This window comes from Amblyraja radiata, chromosome 31 (genome assembly GCF_010909765.2).
Source record: "Amblyraja radiata isolate CabotCenter1 chromosome 31, sAmbRad1.1.pri, whole genome shotgun sequence".
NCBI lineage: Eukaryota > Metazoa > Chordata > Chondrichthyes > Rajiformes > Rajidae > Amblyraja > Amblyraja radiata.
This window is the reverse complement of record NC_045986.1, coordinates 22,382,753-22,402,863: the sequence shown is the minus strand read 5'-3', so window position 1 is coordinate 22,402,863 and position 20,111 is coordinate 22,382,753. Positions and strand designations below refer to the sequence as shown.

General features: G+C 42.7%; 1 protein-coding gene across 3 annotated transcripts in view; it reads left to right on the top strand.

The window, feature by feature from the left end:
* The window catches only part of ajap1 (adherens junctions associated protein 1), a 203,707-nt gene that overhangs the window by 111,562 nt on the left and 72,034 nt on the right, over nt 1-20,111 (top strand). For all 3 annotated transcript variants that reach the window (XM_033048087.1, XM_033048088.1, XM_033048086.1), the window contains exon 3: nt 2,755-2,842. In XM_033048087.1, coding sequence (XP_032903978.1) covers nt 2,755-2,842 — 88 coding nt within the window. The remainder of the gene's footprint in view (nt 1-2,754; nt 2,843-20,111) is intronic.

Genomic DNA, 20,111 nt, shown 5'->3' with positions numbered 1-20,111 from the left:
TGGAGCAGACATTTGCAGTCAGTAACCTTGAAAGGCAAACAGCCCTGCAGTGAAATAATGCTTTTGCTAGAAATCTGATATTAAATGCCAGAAATATTCAGCGGGTCAGGTAGCATCTGCAGAGAGAAACAAAGTCAACATATCAGCTTGATATCTTGTGTAGGAAAGAACTGCAGATGCCGGTTTAAATCGAAGATAGACATAAAATGCTGGAGGAACTCAGCGGGACAGGCAGCATCTCTGGAGAGAAGGAATGAGTGACGTTTCAGGCCGAGACCCTCCCTTCTTCAGAGTGATTTTTACTGGCACATCCTTAAACCCAGAGGATTTCTGTTACTTTCAGAAGGGCTTCTGAATGAACGGAAGAGAGGAGATGACTTTCAAAAGTTCAATAAAACTTACATAAAATGTTCCTGAGAAATGTATCTGACACCTCCCGAGGGCAGTCAGGGTAAAATGCAGGAGGAAAACATTGCTGCCAAGCCGAAAACAAACTCCATTTTCAGTGTTCGGGGAAATTGATGGACTGTCAGTCTTCAGTTTGTTATCGTGGTTGATTCGCAAATTTTAAACTCTTAATAAACTCAAGTAACTGCCAGCCGCCATCTGAACTGTGAAATCTTCGCCAGGAACCTGTAAACAACTTCAAGCACGGCTTCACCAGTCTGATCACTCTCCCCGCAGCTCATATTTTCATTTTTTTAATATATTTAAAAATCTTACATTCCACGTGAAGTTCAATTGTTAGACCTTGAAGCGTCAATTTATGACGATGCATTTGTGAGCAGCTATAATTATCTATGTTTTCCTAATTAGAATACTTCACCACAGGGACCACATGAAGCAGTCTTAAAGGGTCATGGCAAATTAGCAGCTCTGCATTACAATAATATTCTAGACACAGAATCATTATGAGCAATGTCATAAGAGATCTGTTCATGTGTATGTGAACTTATCTACTTCTTTAAATAATGAATGAATTCTCTGCCACTTATTAAGTCAATTTTTTTTGACACCCTTTTAATTCCTGGCTTTGCATAACAATGTCTCTCTTTGCATATGCAAATAACTAGATATGGCTACTTATCCATGCGTAGGTTTTTTTTAAACCCTTTAGCTAAATATTGATTTGGTATTGGTACTGGCTTACTATTGACACATATGATACGGTGGAAAAGCTTCTGTTTGCGTACTATCCAGTCAAATCAAATCATACTATACTTACGTGCAATCAAGCCAGACACATGTACAAGAGTTAGTGCTAAGAGAAAAATAACAGAGTGCAGAATATAGTTTTACAGAATTGTAGCATTACGCTTACGGAAAAAAAGTTCAGTATCTGCAATGGGGTTGGTGGGAAGATCAGGATTATCTCCTCGAAGACCATTCACTGTATGTTCATTTATATATTCACTTCAGTACCTTTTTCTGTACTTATTAACAAAACAACCTGACCATCGAAACCCACAGGTTTTGTCTATGATTAATTTTTTTTAAATCTCCATTTTATCCTTCTGTGTCCATAGCTCCAATGAGGTCTATTGCCTCTCTGGGCATAACCTGTACCTTTGTAATATACCCTGTAATCTCTGAGGGGTTGGCACTTGTCTTGTGTTTTAATGCGCTGAGACTTAATTATAAATTCCAATAGTGGAAATAGTTGTTCCAAATCAAAACCTTTCTTCCAGTGGGATCTTGGAAATCAATGTGTCCAAGATGATTGGGGAACTGGTTTGAGGAAGGGTTTCGGCCCGAAACGTCGCCTATTTCCTTCGCTCCATAGATGCTGCTGCACCCGCTGAGTTCCCCCAGCAATTTTGTGTACCTGTCCAAGATGATTGTTGCACCAGTGGCAACCATTGTGCCAGTATGACCTCTTCACATTCCATCTCTCCAGCTGCCCACCTCAAACCCAGTCTTACAATTAGATGATCTATGGTAACCCTAATACTCCACGATATCTCTGGAGTAATTTACCACATTTTCCAATGCCATTTTGACAGAGGGAGCTATTTTATTCTTTCTTCTAACATTTTAGTTTAGTTTGTTTTAGTTTAGAGATACAGTGCGGTAACATGCCCTTCGGCCCATCGAGTCCGCACCGACCAGTGATCCCCGCACATTGACATTACCCAACACACACCCGGGACAATTTTACATTTAAACCAAGCCAATGAACCTGTAAACCTGTACGTCTTTGGAGTGTGGGAGGAAACTGAAGATCTCGAAAAAAACCCCACTCAGGTCACGGGGAGAAAGTACAAATTCCAACCAGACAAGCACCTGTAGTCAGGATAGAACTCGGGTCTCTGGCGCTGTAAAGCAGTAGTTCTACCGCTACGCCACCGTGTTTACATTCAGAAGGATGGGGCTAGCAGAGGATCTTCTCCAATTTTTGAAACACAATAATTGACAAATGCTCACACATTATTCCCATATACAAATTTACCTTTCAATTTCAAATGTAGGTACAGTTTCATCCTCAGTATGCATTGATGATAAAGTCTACTATGCTCAAATGAGCCCATGTGTAAAATGACATTTTCTGACCCAATTCCTCACTTTCTTACCTGGATCTTTGGAAATTCCCTCGCCAGTGAAATCACTATTACAATGCTTTTCATAATTGATGTCAGTATGTATTTGGCTTGAGTTGTAAAATGTTCAAGACCTTGGAGAAAATGCAGTGATGATATGAGGTGACATACAGTACAGACATTAAACGCTGTATTTTTCTTTTCTTTTAATCTCTAGGTTTGGCTGTACATCAGATCATTACTATCACAGTCTCTCTCATCATGATTGTTGCTGCTTTGATAACAACGTTGGTTTTAAAAAACTGGTAAGTAAATTCTTTGCAAGCTAAGATAAAGCTATAAATACCGGTTATCTGTGATCGAAAAGAATAATGCTAGACATACAACTCCATTAGTCAGTTATCTCAAAGTGACACTGATGGGTTGACATCTTGGTGAATCCTTATTCAAAGTTATTGGTTGTCAATGAAAGATGACGGTCCATATATGTCGATAAGACAGAATTCCTCCTCATAGGCTCCAAAGCCACACTCAGCAAAATCAATAACCCCACTCTCACCATCGATGGCACCACTGTCTCCCCATCTCCCCAGGCCCGCAACCTTGGCGTGATCTTTGATTCCACCCTCTTCCTTGAGCCTCACATCCGCCATGTCATTAAAACCTCCTTCTTTCATCTCTGCAACATCGCCAAACTCAGACCCTTTCTCACACCTCCCGCTGCTGAAAGACTCATCCATGCCTTCATCTCCTCCCGACTGGACTACTGCAACTCACTTCTCCTTGGCATCAGCTCCACCTACATCAACCGATTCCAACTGGTCCAGAACGCAGCCGCCCGACTCATTACCCACACCAAATCCTGGCATCACATCACTCCAGTCCTCAAACAACTTCACTGGCTTCCCATCTCCCACCGGATCAACTACAAAATCTTGATCCTCACCTACAAAGCCCTCCACCATCTGGCCCCCCCCATATCTCACTGACCTCCTCTCCCCCTACCAACCCTCACGGTCCCTCAGATCCACATCAGCCGGTCTCCTCTCCATCCACAAGTCCAACCTCCGCAGTTTTGGGGACAGAGCCTTCTCCAGGGCAGCTCCCAGGCTCTGGAACTCCCTCCCCCAACTGATCCGCAATTCTGTGTCCCTCACCATCTTCCAGTCCCGCCTCAAGACCCATCTCTTCACCTCTGCCTATCCTTAGCCCCACGTCCCCCTCCCTTTTCATCTGTGCATTAATTGCCTCATATTGTGTTTTGTATTGAATTCTGTCTTTACTTTGTGTACTAGTCATGTCTCTACTATTTATTTCATTCCCCTTACATGTTTTTCCTCTACCTGCTAAATTTTTGTAAGGTGTCCTTGAGACTCGTGAAAGGCGCCCATAAATAAAATTTATTATTGTTATTATTATATATTAATTTATTTCAGACATTGAATGACTGGGATTTCTATAATTTTTTTGTTTTTTCCACTATCTTTTTTTGATTATTTTGGTTCTCATCCTGGATTAAGAGTGTTAGTGGTTTTGGCTGAAGTTTTGAAGCACATTTCCAGTCAGATTTATCATGGCATTGTTAGACAACAGGGGTTCCCAACCTTTTTCGTCCCGTTTACCCCTGGCAACTTTAATAGCACATAACAATGTTATTTGACTTATTTATGAACAACTAATGATGAACAGATACCAGAACGGGTATACCATTTTTTCTCTCATTGACTGACTGTCAATCAATGAGAAAAAATATGTACAGATCCAGAATCAACAAATTTACCCCCTGGGTAGGTGAAATTTACCCCCCTGGGGATAAATTGACCCCAGGTTGGGAACCCTTGCTATACAACACAAACTGTTCCAGACCATGTGCTTCAGTTTAAACCACAGAACTAATTTCTTGCTATGGAATCAATTGGGTAAATGCAAAGTCTTTTACCCAGAGTAGGGGAATCGAGAACCAGAGGACATCAGTTTAAGGGGAAGGGGGAAAGACTTAATAGGAACCAGAGCAGCAACGTTTTTGCACAAAGGGGATGGGTATATGGGATGAGCTGCCAGAGGAGGAAGTTGAGGAAGGTACTAACACAACATTTAAAACATATTTGGATAGGTACATGGGTAGGACAGGTTTAGAGGGATACAAGGCAGGTGGAACTAGTGTAGATGGGGCATGTTGATCGACATGGGCAAGTTGGGCCAAAGTGCCTGTTTTCTCCGTGACTAGTACAACAACATATTTTTTCACCATCCATTCCAGTTTCTCTAAGAGAGATTGCCATTTAGTGGGCATCCTGTGCTACAGTATATGCCACATTCATTGAAAGGGACTCCCATGTGTTTACAACCTTCATTATCTTATAGTATTACTGCCATCAGCAATCTTAGTTTTTATTGTTCTAGTTTAGAATTTAATTCCAAACCACAAAGTGACATGAAAGATCCGGGGATAATCTAAGGTAGACAAAAATGCTGGAGAAACTCAGCGGGTGAGGCAGCATCTATGGAGCAAAGGAATAGGTGACATTTCGGGTCGAGACCCTCGGGGATAATCTAAGGTACTTTCTTTTGTTTCTTTATCTTTCTGGATCTATTTGGGTGTCCACCGAATTAGAAATCTGTAAGAAGGAACTCACCTTTCTAAAATAGCACCCTTTAATTCTGTATCTATGACCTCTGGTCCTAGACTCTCCCACCAATGGAAACATATTTTCCACATCGACTCTATTGCAGGTTGGCAAGTGAATTGACCGAGTAAATTGCCCTCAGTGGTAGAATCTGGAGGGAATTAATTGGAAGGTGGTGAGAATTAATGTAGAATTGTTCTTAATGATCAGTGCAGACTCAGTGGACCGAATGGCCTGTTTCCACGCTGTATCTCCCTACGACTCTAAGTAGGTTCAGGCAGAGAGTTTAGATGGATGAGCAATGGCGAAAGGGTGAAGGTTAAATTTAGACTCTCCAGACCTCTGAAACTCTTCACCATCCCACGCCGTTAGGACTGAAGCAGTGCGGAGAAACTCTTTGACCGTGAAGTGTTCTGCGACCTGTTTTCCTGGCATAACAGCCAACAATGATACAGCAAGAGGGGGCAATGAAACTGACCCATACTGTTTTGTGGGATGATATTCATACGATAGCAGAAAGGAAGCCTTGTTTAGAGATGCATAAAACACACCGTCGGATAGGAAAGGCTAACCTCCATCAGTAGGTTCAGGTCAGTAAGAACTTTAGTTCACTAGTTCACTATTACCAAAAGGCAGAAATGGAATTGGGTCATTATGGACACTAATTGAGAGGAGAAACGTTGAATCTAGTTTGTGGAAAAAAACCTAGAATCTACAATGAGAAGTGATGAGGGTTACTTCTCTTGAAGAAGTAGGTCATACAGAGAACAAGGCTTTATGATGCGAACCACCAATCTTTTCATCACTGATGATTGATGCTGCTGGCAAGTGTAATGATTTATATATTTTGCTGATTGCCATTTGCAGAGAGATCTGCCACAGCTGCAACCTCATTACCCGTTGCAGCGCAGGCCTCCTATGGTCTTCCATTTTTGATCCTACTCTTGAGCAGCCACTTTGAAGAAAATCTCGTGTACGGTTCACTCTTTTGACTTTGGAATCCGCAGATCTGTGCCAGTTATTTTCGTTCCGCCTGCTCTTATTTCACCTTGGAAATTCCATTTCTGTGACGACTCGTGGCAGATTTGTGACATTTGCATGGAAACTCAAAGGCAGTTTAATTTTATCCTTCCTATTTGGAACTCCATCCACTCTTCCATTTCCCCAAAGTTCCTGAATAATGAGCGCACCGAAGATGGACACAAATCGCTGGAGTAACTCAGCGGGACAGGCAGCATCACTGGAGAGAAGGAATGGGTGACGTTTCCAGTCGAGACCCTTCCTCAGACTTAGACTAGAGTCTGAGGAAGGGTCTTGACCCGGAACGTCCCCCAATACTTCTCTCCAGAGATGCTGCCTGTCCTGCTGAGTTACTCCAGCTATTTGTGTCTATCTTCAGTTTAAACCAGCATCTGCAGTTCCTTCCTACACATACTATAATGAGTGAGCCTAATCTCCAAGATTCCCTAAAACATTGATTAATAAATGGCACTACTTCAGTAACTTCCCCCATGATGTAGACTGGACTTCTTGGAAATATTTAGTTTAGTTTAGTTTAGTTTAGTTTAGAGATCCAGCATGGAAACAGGCCCTTTGACCTACCGAATCCATACCAACCTTTCTGTGGAAGGGTCTCGACCCAAAGCGTGACCTATTCCTTTTCCCTGGAGATGTTGTCTGACCCGTTGAGTTACTCCAGCTTTTTGTGTCTATCACCGGTACACTTGTTCTACCCTGCACACGAAGGGCAGTTTTACAGAAGCCAATTAACCTACAAACCTGCACGTATTTGGAATGTTTGGGAGGAAACCAGCGCACCTGGAGAAAAACCACGCAGTCACAGGTAGAATGTGCAATCTTTATACAGACAGCAACCGAGGTCAGGATCAAACTAGGCTATCAGGCACTACAAGGCATTAATCTACCTGCAAAAGTTACAAAAGCTGATTGGAGTTGGTTGTTTGTGGTCAAAATGACACAAAATGACAAGTGGGATAATTTCAGAAGTGTGATGGTGAGAATTTAAAGCATGCATGTTCCAGTTAAAGTGAAGGGCAAGGCAGGTGGGAGTAAGGAAGCCTGGATGACGAGAGAAATTGAGGCTCTGGTCAGGAAAACGAAAGAGACATGGCCAAGTATAGGCATCAAGGATCAAGTGTATCCCTGGAGGAGTTTAGTGGACTGAGAAGCTTACTTAAGAAAGGCACAAGGAGGTCAAAAAAAAGGGCAAGAGGTAGACCTGGTAGACAACATTAAGGAGAATCCAAAGATATTTTATAAGTAGGTTAGGGAAAGAGAGTAACTAGAGAGAAAATAGGGCTTTTCAGAAACCAACATCTATGTGAGGAACCGTCGGAGATGAGCAAGGTCTTCAATGAGTACATCTCTGTTCTTACTGTGGAGCAAGACATGAAGACTTAAAAACTTGGCACAGTTAATGGAAATGTGTTGACCACAGTCCGTATTATGGTTGAGGAAATGCTGGATGTCCTATGGCGTATGAAGGGAAATAAATCTCCCAGGTCTGATCAGTTATATCTGAGGACACTGTGGGAAGTTAGAGAATAAATTGCAGGAAGCCTGACAGAGATAAATGGATGATTGTCAGACATGGGTGAGGTGCCAGATGACTGGAGAGTGGCTAATGTTGGGACTTTATTTAGAAAGGCTGCAAGAAAAATTCTGGAATCTATAGACCAGTGAACCTAACATCTGTGATAGGAAGGTTACTGGAGAGTATTCCAAGGGACAAGATTTCTATGCATTTGAATAGACAAAGGCTAATTAAGAATGGTCAATACGGTTTTGTACATGGAAGATTGTATCTCCCAAAACTGATTTAGTTTTTTGAAAAACATTGATGCGGGGAAGGTCATAGTCGTTGACTATTTGGGCTTCAGCAAGACTTTTGATAAGGTCCGGCATGGTATGTTGATCTGGAAGGTACATTGCTGAGATCCAGGAGAGCTAGTTGCCTGGATACAACATTGGCTTCAGGGAAAGAAGCAGAGGGTGGTGGTGGAAGGTTATTTTTCACACAGGAGGCTAGAGGTGTGCCTCGAGGATTGGTGTTGGGCTCATTGCTGTTTGTGGTCTATATCAACAACTTAGATGAGAGTGGGAAATGCATGATTAAGAAGTCTGTAGTTGACATTAAAGTCTATAGGGAGAGATTAGGGCAGCTCAGACATCATTCCTTGGAATACAGGAGGTTAAGGAATAATCTTAGAGAGTTGTATAAAATCATGAGCAGAATAATATGGTGAATGCACAGTCTTTTATCCACAGTAGGGGAATCAAAAACCAGTGGATATAGATTTAAGTTGAAAGGGGAAAGTACCTGAGGGACCACTTTTTCACACAGAGAGTGGTGGGTATATGGAATGAGTTGCCAGAGGAGGTAGTTGAAGCAGGTACAATGACAACACACAGACACTTGGACAGGTACATGGATTGGAAACGTTTAGGTTGTGGGCAAATAAGATGGGCATCTTGGTTAGCATGGCCATGTTGGATCGAAGGGCCTGTTTCCACTGTATGACTGTATAACACAAGGATCGGCGGATGCTGGTTTACAAAAAAAAAAACACACAGTGCTGGGGTCAGGCAACAGGAGGAAGTGGATAGATTAGGATCCTTCTTCAGACTGATTGTAACAAGGGGGAGAAAGTTGGAAAAGAGGTGGGGGCAGAACAAAATCTGGAATGTGATGGGTGGATACAGATGGTGGGGGGGGTTCATTGGCAGATGGGTGGGAAAAGGCTTGAGGTGAAAAGGAGACAATAGGCTGTGAGATAAGGGGAGAAAAGAAGTGATATCTGAAGCCAGATGGAGGGATATTGGTGGAAGGGGACAGGGGGAAAGGGAAATAAAACTGATATTTGAGGTTATGATCATAGTAAGATACTGCACTACATGAATACATTGTCAATCCAGATAGTTCAAATCGCACTACGGTAGCTGGAGAAGTTACATTCAAGTTATTAAATAAATCCAAAAGTTTTTTTTTAAATTATCAGAAGTAGGAATCATGAAATTAACAGATTTATCTGGATCATTAATGTCCTTCAGGGAAAGAAATCTACCACTCACACACTGTGGTCGTGAGTGACTCCAGATTTCCTATCAGTTTTTAGGTTCAAAGACTATAAATGTTACATTCCAAGAAAGAGTAAGGAGAAAAAAAAGACACCTTTGATGCCAGTTTCATCCCCAGATCATACGGAATTTTCATGATCCACTTTGTTGGTTTGGCAAATATACAACATAGATCATTGCAGCTCAGGAACAGGCCCTTCAGCCCACAATGGTTGTGCCGAACATGTTACACTGATCCCATCTGCTTGACATGATCCATGTCTCTCTATTCCCTGCACTTCCAGGTGCCTTTCTAAAAGCCTCTGAAACGCCACTATTGTATCTGCCTCCACCACCACTCCTGACAATGCACTCCAGGCCCCCACTCCCTCTGTGTAAAAAAACTTGCCCCGCACATCTCCATTAGACTTTCCCCCTCTCACTTTATAGCTATGCCCTCTAGTGTTGGACATTTCCACCGTGGGGAAAAAAGTTCTGACTGTCTACCCTATCTATACCTCTCATAATTGGAAATACTCAAGCTCCGACATTCCAGTGAAAACAATCCAAGTCTTTCCAACCTCTCCCTGTAGCTGAAACCCTCTAATCCCGGCAACATTCGGTAAACCTCCTCTGCACCCTCTCCAAAACATTCACATCTTTCCTGTAATGAGGTGACCAGAACTGCACGCAATACTCCAAATGCGGCCTAACCAAAGTCCTACAGAGCTGCATCAAGATTTCCTGACTCTTATATTCAATGCCCCCAGCAATGAAGGCAAAGAAACATAATCTTCAAGAATCTCTGGGTGAGAAAAAACTTTTTCACCCAGAGAGTTGTGAATTTATGGAATTCCTTGCCACAGATGGCAGTGGATGCCAAGTCACTGGATGGATTTAAGAGAGAGTTAGATAGAGCTCTAGGGGCTAGTGGAGTCAAGGGATATGGGGAGAAGGCAGACATGGGTTATTGATAGGGGACGATCAACCATGATCACAATGAATGGCGGTGCTGGCTCGAAGGGCCGAATGGCCTCCTCCTGCACCTATTTTCTATGTTTCTATGTAATAGGGAGAAAAAATACAGTAACATGTTAAATCTACATTCATCTCAGTCTTCTCCGCTTGTTAGAGTCATATCAGTTAAAAGCAAATAAAAATACAATTCTTCATACCCTGGTTTTGAAAATGAGTCAGTTCAATCACTTTCATTCCCCTGTTTATTAATGGATGGATCTTAAAGTAGGTAGCTGGAGGTGATAGTTAGGTGGAATCTATTCTCTAGTTAGGTGTTACCTTGCCCTCAGCCAACAATGAATCATTCTACATTTTCTTATCCGCATCTGCTTTGATCTGTCGTTTTCACACCTTACCCTTTCATATCTCTAGACACCCTCTCCCCTGACTCTCAGTCTGAAGAAGGGTTTCGACCCGAAATGCCACCCATTCCTTCTCTCCAGAGATGCTGCCTGTCCTGCTAAGTTACTCCAGTATTTTGTGTCTATTTAAGAGGTATTGCTAGTTTTGTGCCCCCAACTCACCTGATGGCCTTTTGACAGCTCATATTGTCAAAGGACAAAGTTGTAAAGACGGGTCTCGACCTGAAACATCACCTACTCCTTTCCTCCAGTGAAGCTGCCTGACCCGCTGAGTTACTCCAGCTTTTTGTGTGTCTTCACGTCCAGCCTTTCAGAATGATTGGAAAACAACTGAACTAGATTTAAATGAATTTAGAAAAATAAATAACCTTTCAAAAATAATAAAGTATTTACATGATTGTAAGTTTGCATTGAGAATTAAAGTGAATTAATTGATATTTAATGAATAATTAATAATTATTTTAGATTCATTAAATAAATTTAACAATTATTTAATATTCATTAAGTAAATGTAATAAATATAAAATAAACTTCCTGTCACATATCTTGTGTGCCCTATTGGTGGCCCCCATTGAATTGAATGGGGCTGTGTTAGCTACACAAGTCATGCCTGGTCTAAAGTTACAAAACCAAATATAGAACCCATCAGCCAAGGTTGACCCAAGGAGATAGACACAAAAAGCTGGAGTAACTCAGCGGGGTCATACAGCATGTCTGGAGAAAAGGAATGCACGACGTTTCGGGTCGAGAGCCTTCTTCCGACTCGACCTGAAACATCACCCATTCCTTTTCTTCAAAGATGCTGCCCGACCCGCTGAGTTACTCCAGCCTTTTTGTGTCTATCTTCGGTTTCAACCAGCATCTGAAGGAGAATAGATCAGTGGCGCCTGAACCTTGTCTTTTCTGGTTCTGTATGGCTGCACCACATTACCAGCATGGGAGTTAATCATCTTACCAATGATGCTCTTCTGAATCACAAGTAGAAAGTATATGAGCAATTGTGGCGTTTGGAGATTTTCCCATTACAATTCCAGGCTGAGTGAATGCTCATCACTGTGATCTGCGTGCCTGCATCTGAGGGCCCTATTCAGCCCGCGCTTTCTATTACTCCGGGAGAAAATGTTATTGATTTTAAATTGAATTACTTGTTGCCGAAGAGAAACCTGGTGAATAGAAGCCGATGTTTGAGGCAGTGTACACAAAATCAGCCACAGCAGAAGTGATTAAAGCAACTTTGAAGGAATTACTCTGCTCTTACCCTCCGGGGAGATTGAGAAAGGCAAAACATAAAGGAAAAGAAATAGCAGCTTTGCTCTGCTTGCCTCTGCCGCTGTAGCTTCTGTGTTATAGGAGGCTATAAAATCCATAACCTGCCAATAGGCCATTTATATCCTCAGCCCTGCTCAATGCTCAGAGTAGGCTGAATTCATTTTACCATCTCTGCCCACTGCCCACGGGGGTGGCACGGTGGTACAGCGGTAGGGCTACTGCCTTACGGCGCCAGAGGCCCGGGTTCAATCCTGACTATGGGTGCTGTCTGTACGGAGTTTGTACGTTCTCCCTGTGACCTGCGTGGGTTTTCTCCGAGATCTTCGGTTTCCTCCCGCACTCCAAAGACGCACAGGTTTGTAGGCTTGGTGTAAATGTACACTTGTCCATAGTGTGTGTAGGGTAGTATTAATGTCTGGGGATTGCTGGTCGGTGCGGACTCGGTGGGCCGAAGGGCCTCTTTCCGCGCTCTCTCTCTAAACTAAACTAAACTAAACTAAACCTACTGAAGCTCTCTAACGTGCCTGCATGCACTAACCCCTAAAAAAATCCCTTATAAATTGCTCTAGTAGAAAATTGTTCAATTGGGATCTATTTTTATACTTTTATAGTGCCAAGAATATCGTCCACACCAGAATTCCTAAGTGTAGCACTCCATACCTGGGAATTAACTTGTATAATACAAGGTGAATTCTAAATACAAGGATGCTCCCTGAACAGATCTCTCTATGACCCCGTTAATAGTATGTAAAGGAATATTGTCATTTTTAAGTGGGTGGTTAACAAATTAACAGCTTACTCACTGGGGAAGAAGAATAGAAAATGGAAATTTATGAAACGGTGAGAAATTATTAAATATTGAAAAGGATTTTGGATATCCTTATATATTAAGTACAATTATTTCAGAAGATATATGATATGTGTGGTAGACAAAAATGCTGGAGAAACTCAGCGGGTGAGGCAGCATCTATGGAGCGAAGGAAATAGGCAACGTTTCGGGCCGAAACCCAAGGGTTTCGGCCCGAAATGTTGCCTATTTCCTTAGCTCCATAGATGCTGCTGCACCCGCTAAGCTTCTCCAGCACTTTTATCTACCTTCGATTTTCCAGCACCTGCAGTTCCTTCTTAAACATGATATGTGTGGCATTTATTTTAAGGGAATGGAGAGGAAGAATATTGATTTTCCATGATGTGGAAGAGTTTGATTAGACTTTACCTGCAGTTGTGGTCTCCTAACTGAGGGTATGATATATTGGTCTTAGTTGTGGAACAGCCAGCATGGGCATCATGGACCAAAGTGCTTTATTCTGCACTGTACTGCTCTGTGTACATTGTTACAAAGATTCCCTTGAGGCCTGGATAGAGTGGATGTGGAGAGGATATTTCTATCAGTGGGAAAGTCTAGGAACAGAGGCCATAGCCCCAGAATAAGAGGATATATCCCCTTTAGAAAGGAGATGAGGAGGGATTTCTTTAGTCATAAGGTGGTAATCTGTGGAATTCATTGTCACAGACGGTGGTGGAGGCCGAGTCAATGGATGTTTTAAAGGTGGAGATTGATAGATTCTTGATTAGCCCGGTTGTGAGGAGATGTGGGGAGAAAGCAGGAGAATGGGGTTAAGAGGGAACGATAGATCAGCCATAATTGAATGGCGGAGTAGACTTCGTGGGCCGAATGGCGTAATTCTGCTCCGAGAACCTATGAACTTGATTGATTATTGGCCAGGGAAAACAGTCTTATCAAGAGAAATTAATAACGAGAAGTGGAACACTGGAATTTAGAGGAGTGAGAAGATTTCATTGAAAAATATTTTAAGAGAGCTTTGAAAGGAAATATTTGGAATGTTTGTCTTGGTTGGTCAGTGTCGAACCCCCACGGGACCTGGTCACAGTAGAAGGGGTGAGGACACTAGAAGGGGTGAGGATAGTAGAAGGGATGAGGTAAAGCGTTTCTTCACAGATAGTTTCACGTTATTTGAAGTTCCTCCTCCAGAGGGCTGCGAATGCTCAGGCATTTGAGAATTTTCTAAACTGTGATTGAGAGATTTTTGAACTTTAAGGGAATGGAGTGTGTGAAAGTGAACTTAAGGTTAGTCATGATCGAACTGAGTGGTGGAAAAATGACTAAGGGGCTACTGAACATGCATCTGCTCCTGTTTCTTCTGTTTTAATGCACAGTATCTCCTGGCATCAGACATTGGGAGCCCTCTTTTACATGGACAGGGTCTTTTTGCCCATTATATTATTACCCTATTGCTGGTTTGTGTAACTGGTTCTAGTAACCCCTGCATTCCCTCTCTCCACCCTTCCCTTAGCTTAGTCATCCTGCCAGTTCCACTGTTTGCATCCATATATCCATTCGTTATCACCTCTTCCACAGCCAACAATAGACCATTGTGGGCTCCACCTTTCCTTGGTCAACAGTGCTGGCTCTGATTTGTTCTGAACCTTTTCTTACCTCTAATACCTCCTCCCCCCCAACTCTCAGTTTGCTGAAAGGTCTCGACCTGAAACATCACCTACCTTTAGTCCTTTTCTCCAGAGATGCTGCCTGACCCGCTGAGTTACTCCAGCATTTTGCGACTATCTTCAGTAGAAACCAGCACCTGCAGTTCCTTCCTACATGCAAATATTCATTTCTGCCTGGCTTATCAATTATTAAGTTTTTCAAATGTGCATCTCCTTTGGCAAAGAGTTAAGATGTCAGCATTCATTTTAGAATTAAGTGCGAAACAGTACCGTGTAGATCACAGTGAATTTAACTAAACAGATTAATTGAATTAATTAACATTCTTTCCTGCAAGCCATTTTAGTTTCAGTGCTTTACAGAGCAACAGCTTGAAGTTATAAGCGTTTTAAATCCTTTAAAAATAAAATGCAATTAACTAATTGATGGGGGACGGCCATTATGCATCATTGCAAGGACAGAACCAGGCAAACCCCAGCTGGTGAAGTACCACCACAGGCTACACATATGTTAAGCAGTTAATGCCACTGCACCACACATGGATATGACCTGAAGAAGGATTTCAACCTGAAACGTCACCAATTCTTTTTCTCCAGAGATTGAATTGAATTGAATTGAATTGAATATTTATTGTCACATGTGACAAGTCATAGAGAAATTCTTTACTTGCTTACCCAAGGTATACAAATAGTCGCCACATAAAGGACGCTGATAAAGTTACAAAGTTTCCGCGCCAGGTCCCCATTTGTTCTCCACTCCCCCCCACCCCCCCCCCTTTCCCCCCGTGACGGGTGCTCCATTGTTCATTGTTGTTCTTGCCCCTCCCTCACGGTGATCTCCCCATGCGGGGACCTTCTTTGTTCCTTCGCCAGATCAGAGATGCTGCCTGACCCACTGAGTTATTCCAGCATTTTCCAATCTTCACAAGTTATCGGAGCAGAATTTGACCATTAATTCTGCTCCGCCGTTGAATCATAGCAGATCTACCTTTTCCTCTCAACCCCATTCTCCAGCCTTCGTCCCGCTACCCCTGACACCCAGTGGCGGACTGGGTCTAAAAATATTGGTTGGCAGGAGACAAAGGGGGCCCACCCACAACTACAATGCTATCATTTAACAAGGGCCCACTTGCCATCACTTGCTATCACTTCATCAGGGGCCCACTTGCCATCGGGCAAGCTGTCACCCTGGCCAGTCCGCCACTGCTGACACCCTTACTAGTCAAGTAACAGGATTTTGTATCTGCCTTTGGATATGATCATAGTTCGGCACTCCTGATATTTTCAGTTGATGATCGGTGACGGTGAACAACTAACGGAAGGACGATGCTTTGTGAGCACCAGATCCTCCATGCTGGCAAAGCCCTGCGTATGAATTAAAACGCTTGGCCAAAGTTAAAGCATTTGCCGCCATCTACAAACGATGAGCAGTTCTCTTAATCCTCCTGATGTTCGCACCACCAAAGGGAGTCTTCAGCCGATTTGATAACTTCACAAGCTGTTAAGACACAGCACACACAGTGGGTGAGATTACAAAACCATAAAACATTCCGGCCCCAGCAGTAAATGGGTGTTCCGAGACCACCAACACTCCCAATAGCTTCAGGGCAGCCACTGCACTGGCATCTACCAGTCAGCATGGAAAACTGCATGTAGGAAGCAACTGCATATGCTGGTTTAAACCGAAGACAGACTCAAAAAAGCTGGAGTAACTCAGCGGGTCAGGCAGCATCTACGGAGAAAAGAAATAGGTGACGTTTCAGGACGAGAACCTTCTTCAGACCGAGAGCCAGAGGAAAGGGAAATTAGTGATATGGGATAAATGAGTGGTAGATATGCAAAAAGCAATGATAATCAAAGAAAATGTTGAGCCCACAATGGTCCATTGTTGGCTGTGTGATAGGTGATAACGACTGATATAGACAATGAAACTCAACAGGGCAACAGTGAAACTAGTACAACGACTAGGGTGGGGTGGGGGGGACGGAGAGAGATTGGATGCAATGATTACTTGAAGTTAGAGAAATCAATATTCATATTGCTGGGTTGGCAAACTGCCCAAGCAAAATATGAGGTGCTGTTCCTCCAATTTATGTTATGGAAAACTGCACAGACACGAAAAGCTAATGGTCTCCACTTCAGAAAATCACCACTGACCATTAATTTACTATCAGTCAGGAGGAAAGTGATGCAAAGTATTTCCTGACTCTCTTAAACTCATTTATTTACCAATATAAGCATCAAAGCTTATTTCAGATTCTGGCAAGACCACTCACTTCCAGACTCTCTGATATAGTTGACTGTCCTTCAGAGCAAGGCAGCATTTGAGTGAAGTGTTTAGGAAGAATCTGCAGATGCTGGTTTACACTGAAGATAGAGACAAAATGCTGGGGTAACTCATCGAGACAGGCAGCATCTCTGGACATAGGAAATGGGTGACGTTTCAGGTCCCCACTCAAAACGTCACCCATTCCTTCTCTCCAGAGATGCTGCCTGTCTCGATGAGTTACCCCAGCATTTGAGTGAATGTGGCACCAATGAGCTTTGGTAAAGTGAGGTCAGGAAAAATGTAGCACGAACTGGAATCATACATTGCACTAAGAAAAAGTGAGTAATGGTTTGAGGGTGGCACGGTGGCGCAGCAGTAGAGTTGCTGTCTGACAGAACCAGAGGTTCGATCCTGACCATGGGGTGCTGTCCATGCGGAGTTTTGCATTCTCCCTGTGACCTGCGTGGGTTTTTCTCCAGGACCTCCAGTGTCCTCCCACACTCCATACAGGTTGTTCGGCTAATTGGCTTGGTAAAAAAATTGTAAATTGTCCCTAGTGCGTAGGAAGGAACTGCGAATGCAGATTTAAACCAAAGATGGGCAAAAAAAGGTGGGTCAGACAGCATCTCTGGAGAAAAAAAAACGTGACATTTCAGGTCATGGCCCTTCTTGTCCCGAGTGTGTGTCGGATAGTGTTAGTGTGCGGGGTCATCGCTAGTCAGGGCGGATTCGATGGGCCGAAGGGCCTGTTCCCGCACTCTATCCCTAAACCAAACTAAACTAAACTCCAGCAGTCGTTCAGGTAGCAGAGTTCAGACCTGCTTGAACCGGTCTCTGGCGCTGTGAGGATGCAACTCTACCGCTGCGCCACCATGCCACTCAAGGCTTTTAAACACAGTGCTCAATAGAAAATATAATAAACACACGTTAAAAAAAGTTCAATAAATAAAATAACAATATAGTGCAAAAAACAAAACAAGGCTCGACCATAGTGCAACCAAGGCAGTCGGCACTTCAGAGTTTAGGTTGGATATGATTAAAAATACCACTTCAACCACATTTTATTTTATTTTCCAAAACGCTTCTGGTTTAATAAAATAGAGGAGACAAAATGGCTCTTCACTAATGGTGTACAGGTGTTTTTTTTCCCTTTGTGGCATGTTGCCACGCACTAGCTGAGTTTTCAAAATCAAATCTCGAGCTCAAGATTCAAGAGATTCAAGATTCAAGAGAGTTTATTGTCATGTGTCCCAGATAGGACAATGAAATTCTTGCTTTGCTTCAGCACAACAGAATATTGTAGGCATAAATAAATACAGAGCCGATCAGTGTGTCCATATACCATTGAATATATATATACACACATAAATAACCAGATAAAGTGCAATAGGCTATTAAAGTTCAGATTTTTGTTTGAGTTGAGTTTAATAGTCTGATGGCCGTGGGGAAGTAGCTCATCTTAAAAGCTCACACTACAAACCGCAAAATATTTTCAGCTGCAGTTCAACCAAAATTGATTTGGAAAACCACTAGAGGCCTCTTGGTTATTGTTGTTCCGGTTGTACTCGTTCATTAATACATTCAAATGTAAGCAACTTCAGACGGCTTTGCTGGCTGCTTCTGCCGAGTGCAGGCCTGTTTGGTACAAGGCTCCAGATCACAGCAGTGAGATTCCCACTGATACATAGTGCAACGTGTAGTGCTCTCTGCGTGCCTCACCTATAATGCAATACATTATAAAGCAAAAAAGGTTGATACACATGAGAAACGAGAAGCTGGAATTAGCTGTCGAGAGCTTCTTCAAGGGCTTTTTGCAGATTGTATCTGCGATTTTCTAAACTCATTGGACAGCCTTAGTCACAGGAAATAAACCAGAAAAATGTTGACAGCAGTACATTTTGCTCACAGCTTGTATTACTTTTCAGTCATCACCTCCCTGCTATCGTCCTTCCAAATAGAAACTTACCGAATAGTGAAAGGCTTGGATAGAGTTGATGTGGAGAGGCTATTTCCACTAGTGCGAGAGTCTAGGAGTAGAGGTCATGGCCTCAGAATTAAAGGACGTTCCTTTGGAAGGAGATGAGGAGGAATTTCTTTAGCCAGAGTGTGGTGAATCTGAGGTATCCTTTGCCCGTCAGTGGATCTGTTTAAGGCTAGATAGATAGATTCTTGCTTATTACGAGTGTCAGGGGTTATGGGGAGAAGGCAGGAGAATGGGATTAGGAGGGAGAGATAGATCAGCCATGATTGAATGGTGGCATAGACTTGATGGGCCGAATGGCCTAATTCTGCTCCTATTACTTATGACCTTATGGCCAAATAAATGTACAGAAGGCTATAAGTTGCTCACTGTGGTTCAGTCTATAATGAAAGGCCTAGATAGAGTGGACATGGAGAGGATGTTTCCCTAGTGGGAGACTCTTGGACCAGAGGGCACAGCCTCAGAATAAAAGGAAATACCTTTAAAATGGAAATGAGGTGAGATTTATGTAGCCAGAGGGTGGTGCATCTGTGGAAGTGATTGCCGTAGACGGCTGTAGAGACCAAGTCATTGGGTACGTTTAAAGCTGAGTTTCTTGATTATTAAGGGCATCAAAGATTACGGGGAGAAGGCAAGAGAATGGGGTTGAGATGGGAAAAATAGATCAACCATGATTGAATGATGGAGTCAACTCGATAGGCTAAATGGCCTAATTCTGCTCCTTTGTCTTACGGCCATATGGTGCCGATGGATGGAGAAGTAAGCAAGTCATTGCATACACATTGGTATGAATATTGATTTTTCTAACTTCAAGTCATCCCTGCATTCCCTCTCTCTCCATCCACCACACCAGCTTCTTGTTCTCACCTACCAAACAGCTACCAATGGCCTGTTGTGTTTATCATTGTTATATTTTTGCGTATCTTTCATTCATTTGTTCTATATCTCTCCACATCACCATCTATATCTCTTGTTTCCCTTTCCCCTAACTCTAGTCTGAAGGGTCTCAACCTGAAACGTCACCCATTCTTTCTCCCCAAAGATACTTGCTGTCCTGCGGAGTTACTCCAATATTTTGTGTCTTCGGTTTGAACCAACATCTGCAGTTCCTTCCTACACGTCATTGCGTATATTGTTATCCCTATCATTATCTATACTATGCACTGTAAAAGCTTCCAGTGAATAAAGAGTTTCATTGCACCCTGGTGTGTATGACAATAATCTGAATCTGAATCTAAATCAGAATCTGGTCTTAATTCAGTGGAGAAATAGCATGAAGACAGTGCAATGCAGTCAGGAGGCAGAATAGGAACTACACAAAGACTAAATGGTTTGTATGTATCCCGTCCTGAATCAGTTTTTATTCCTGACCTGAAACGTCACCACCCACCCATGTTCTCGCGTGATGCTGTCTGACCCGTCAAGTTACTCCAGCACTTTGTGTCCTTTTTAAAAAATCATTCAGTCTCATTATCATTCTCTGCTTCTATTGTAAAAGAGTTTAAT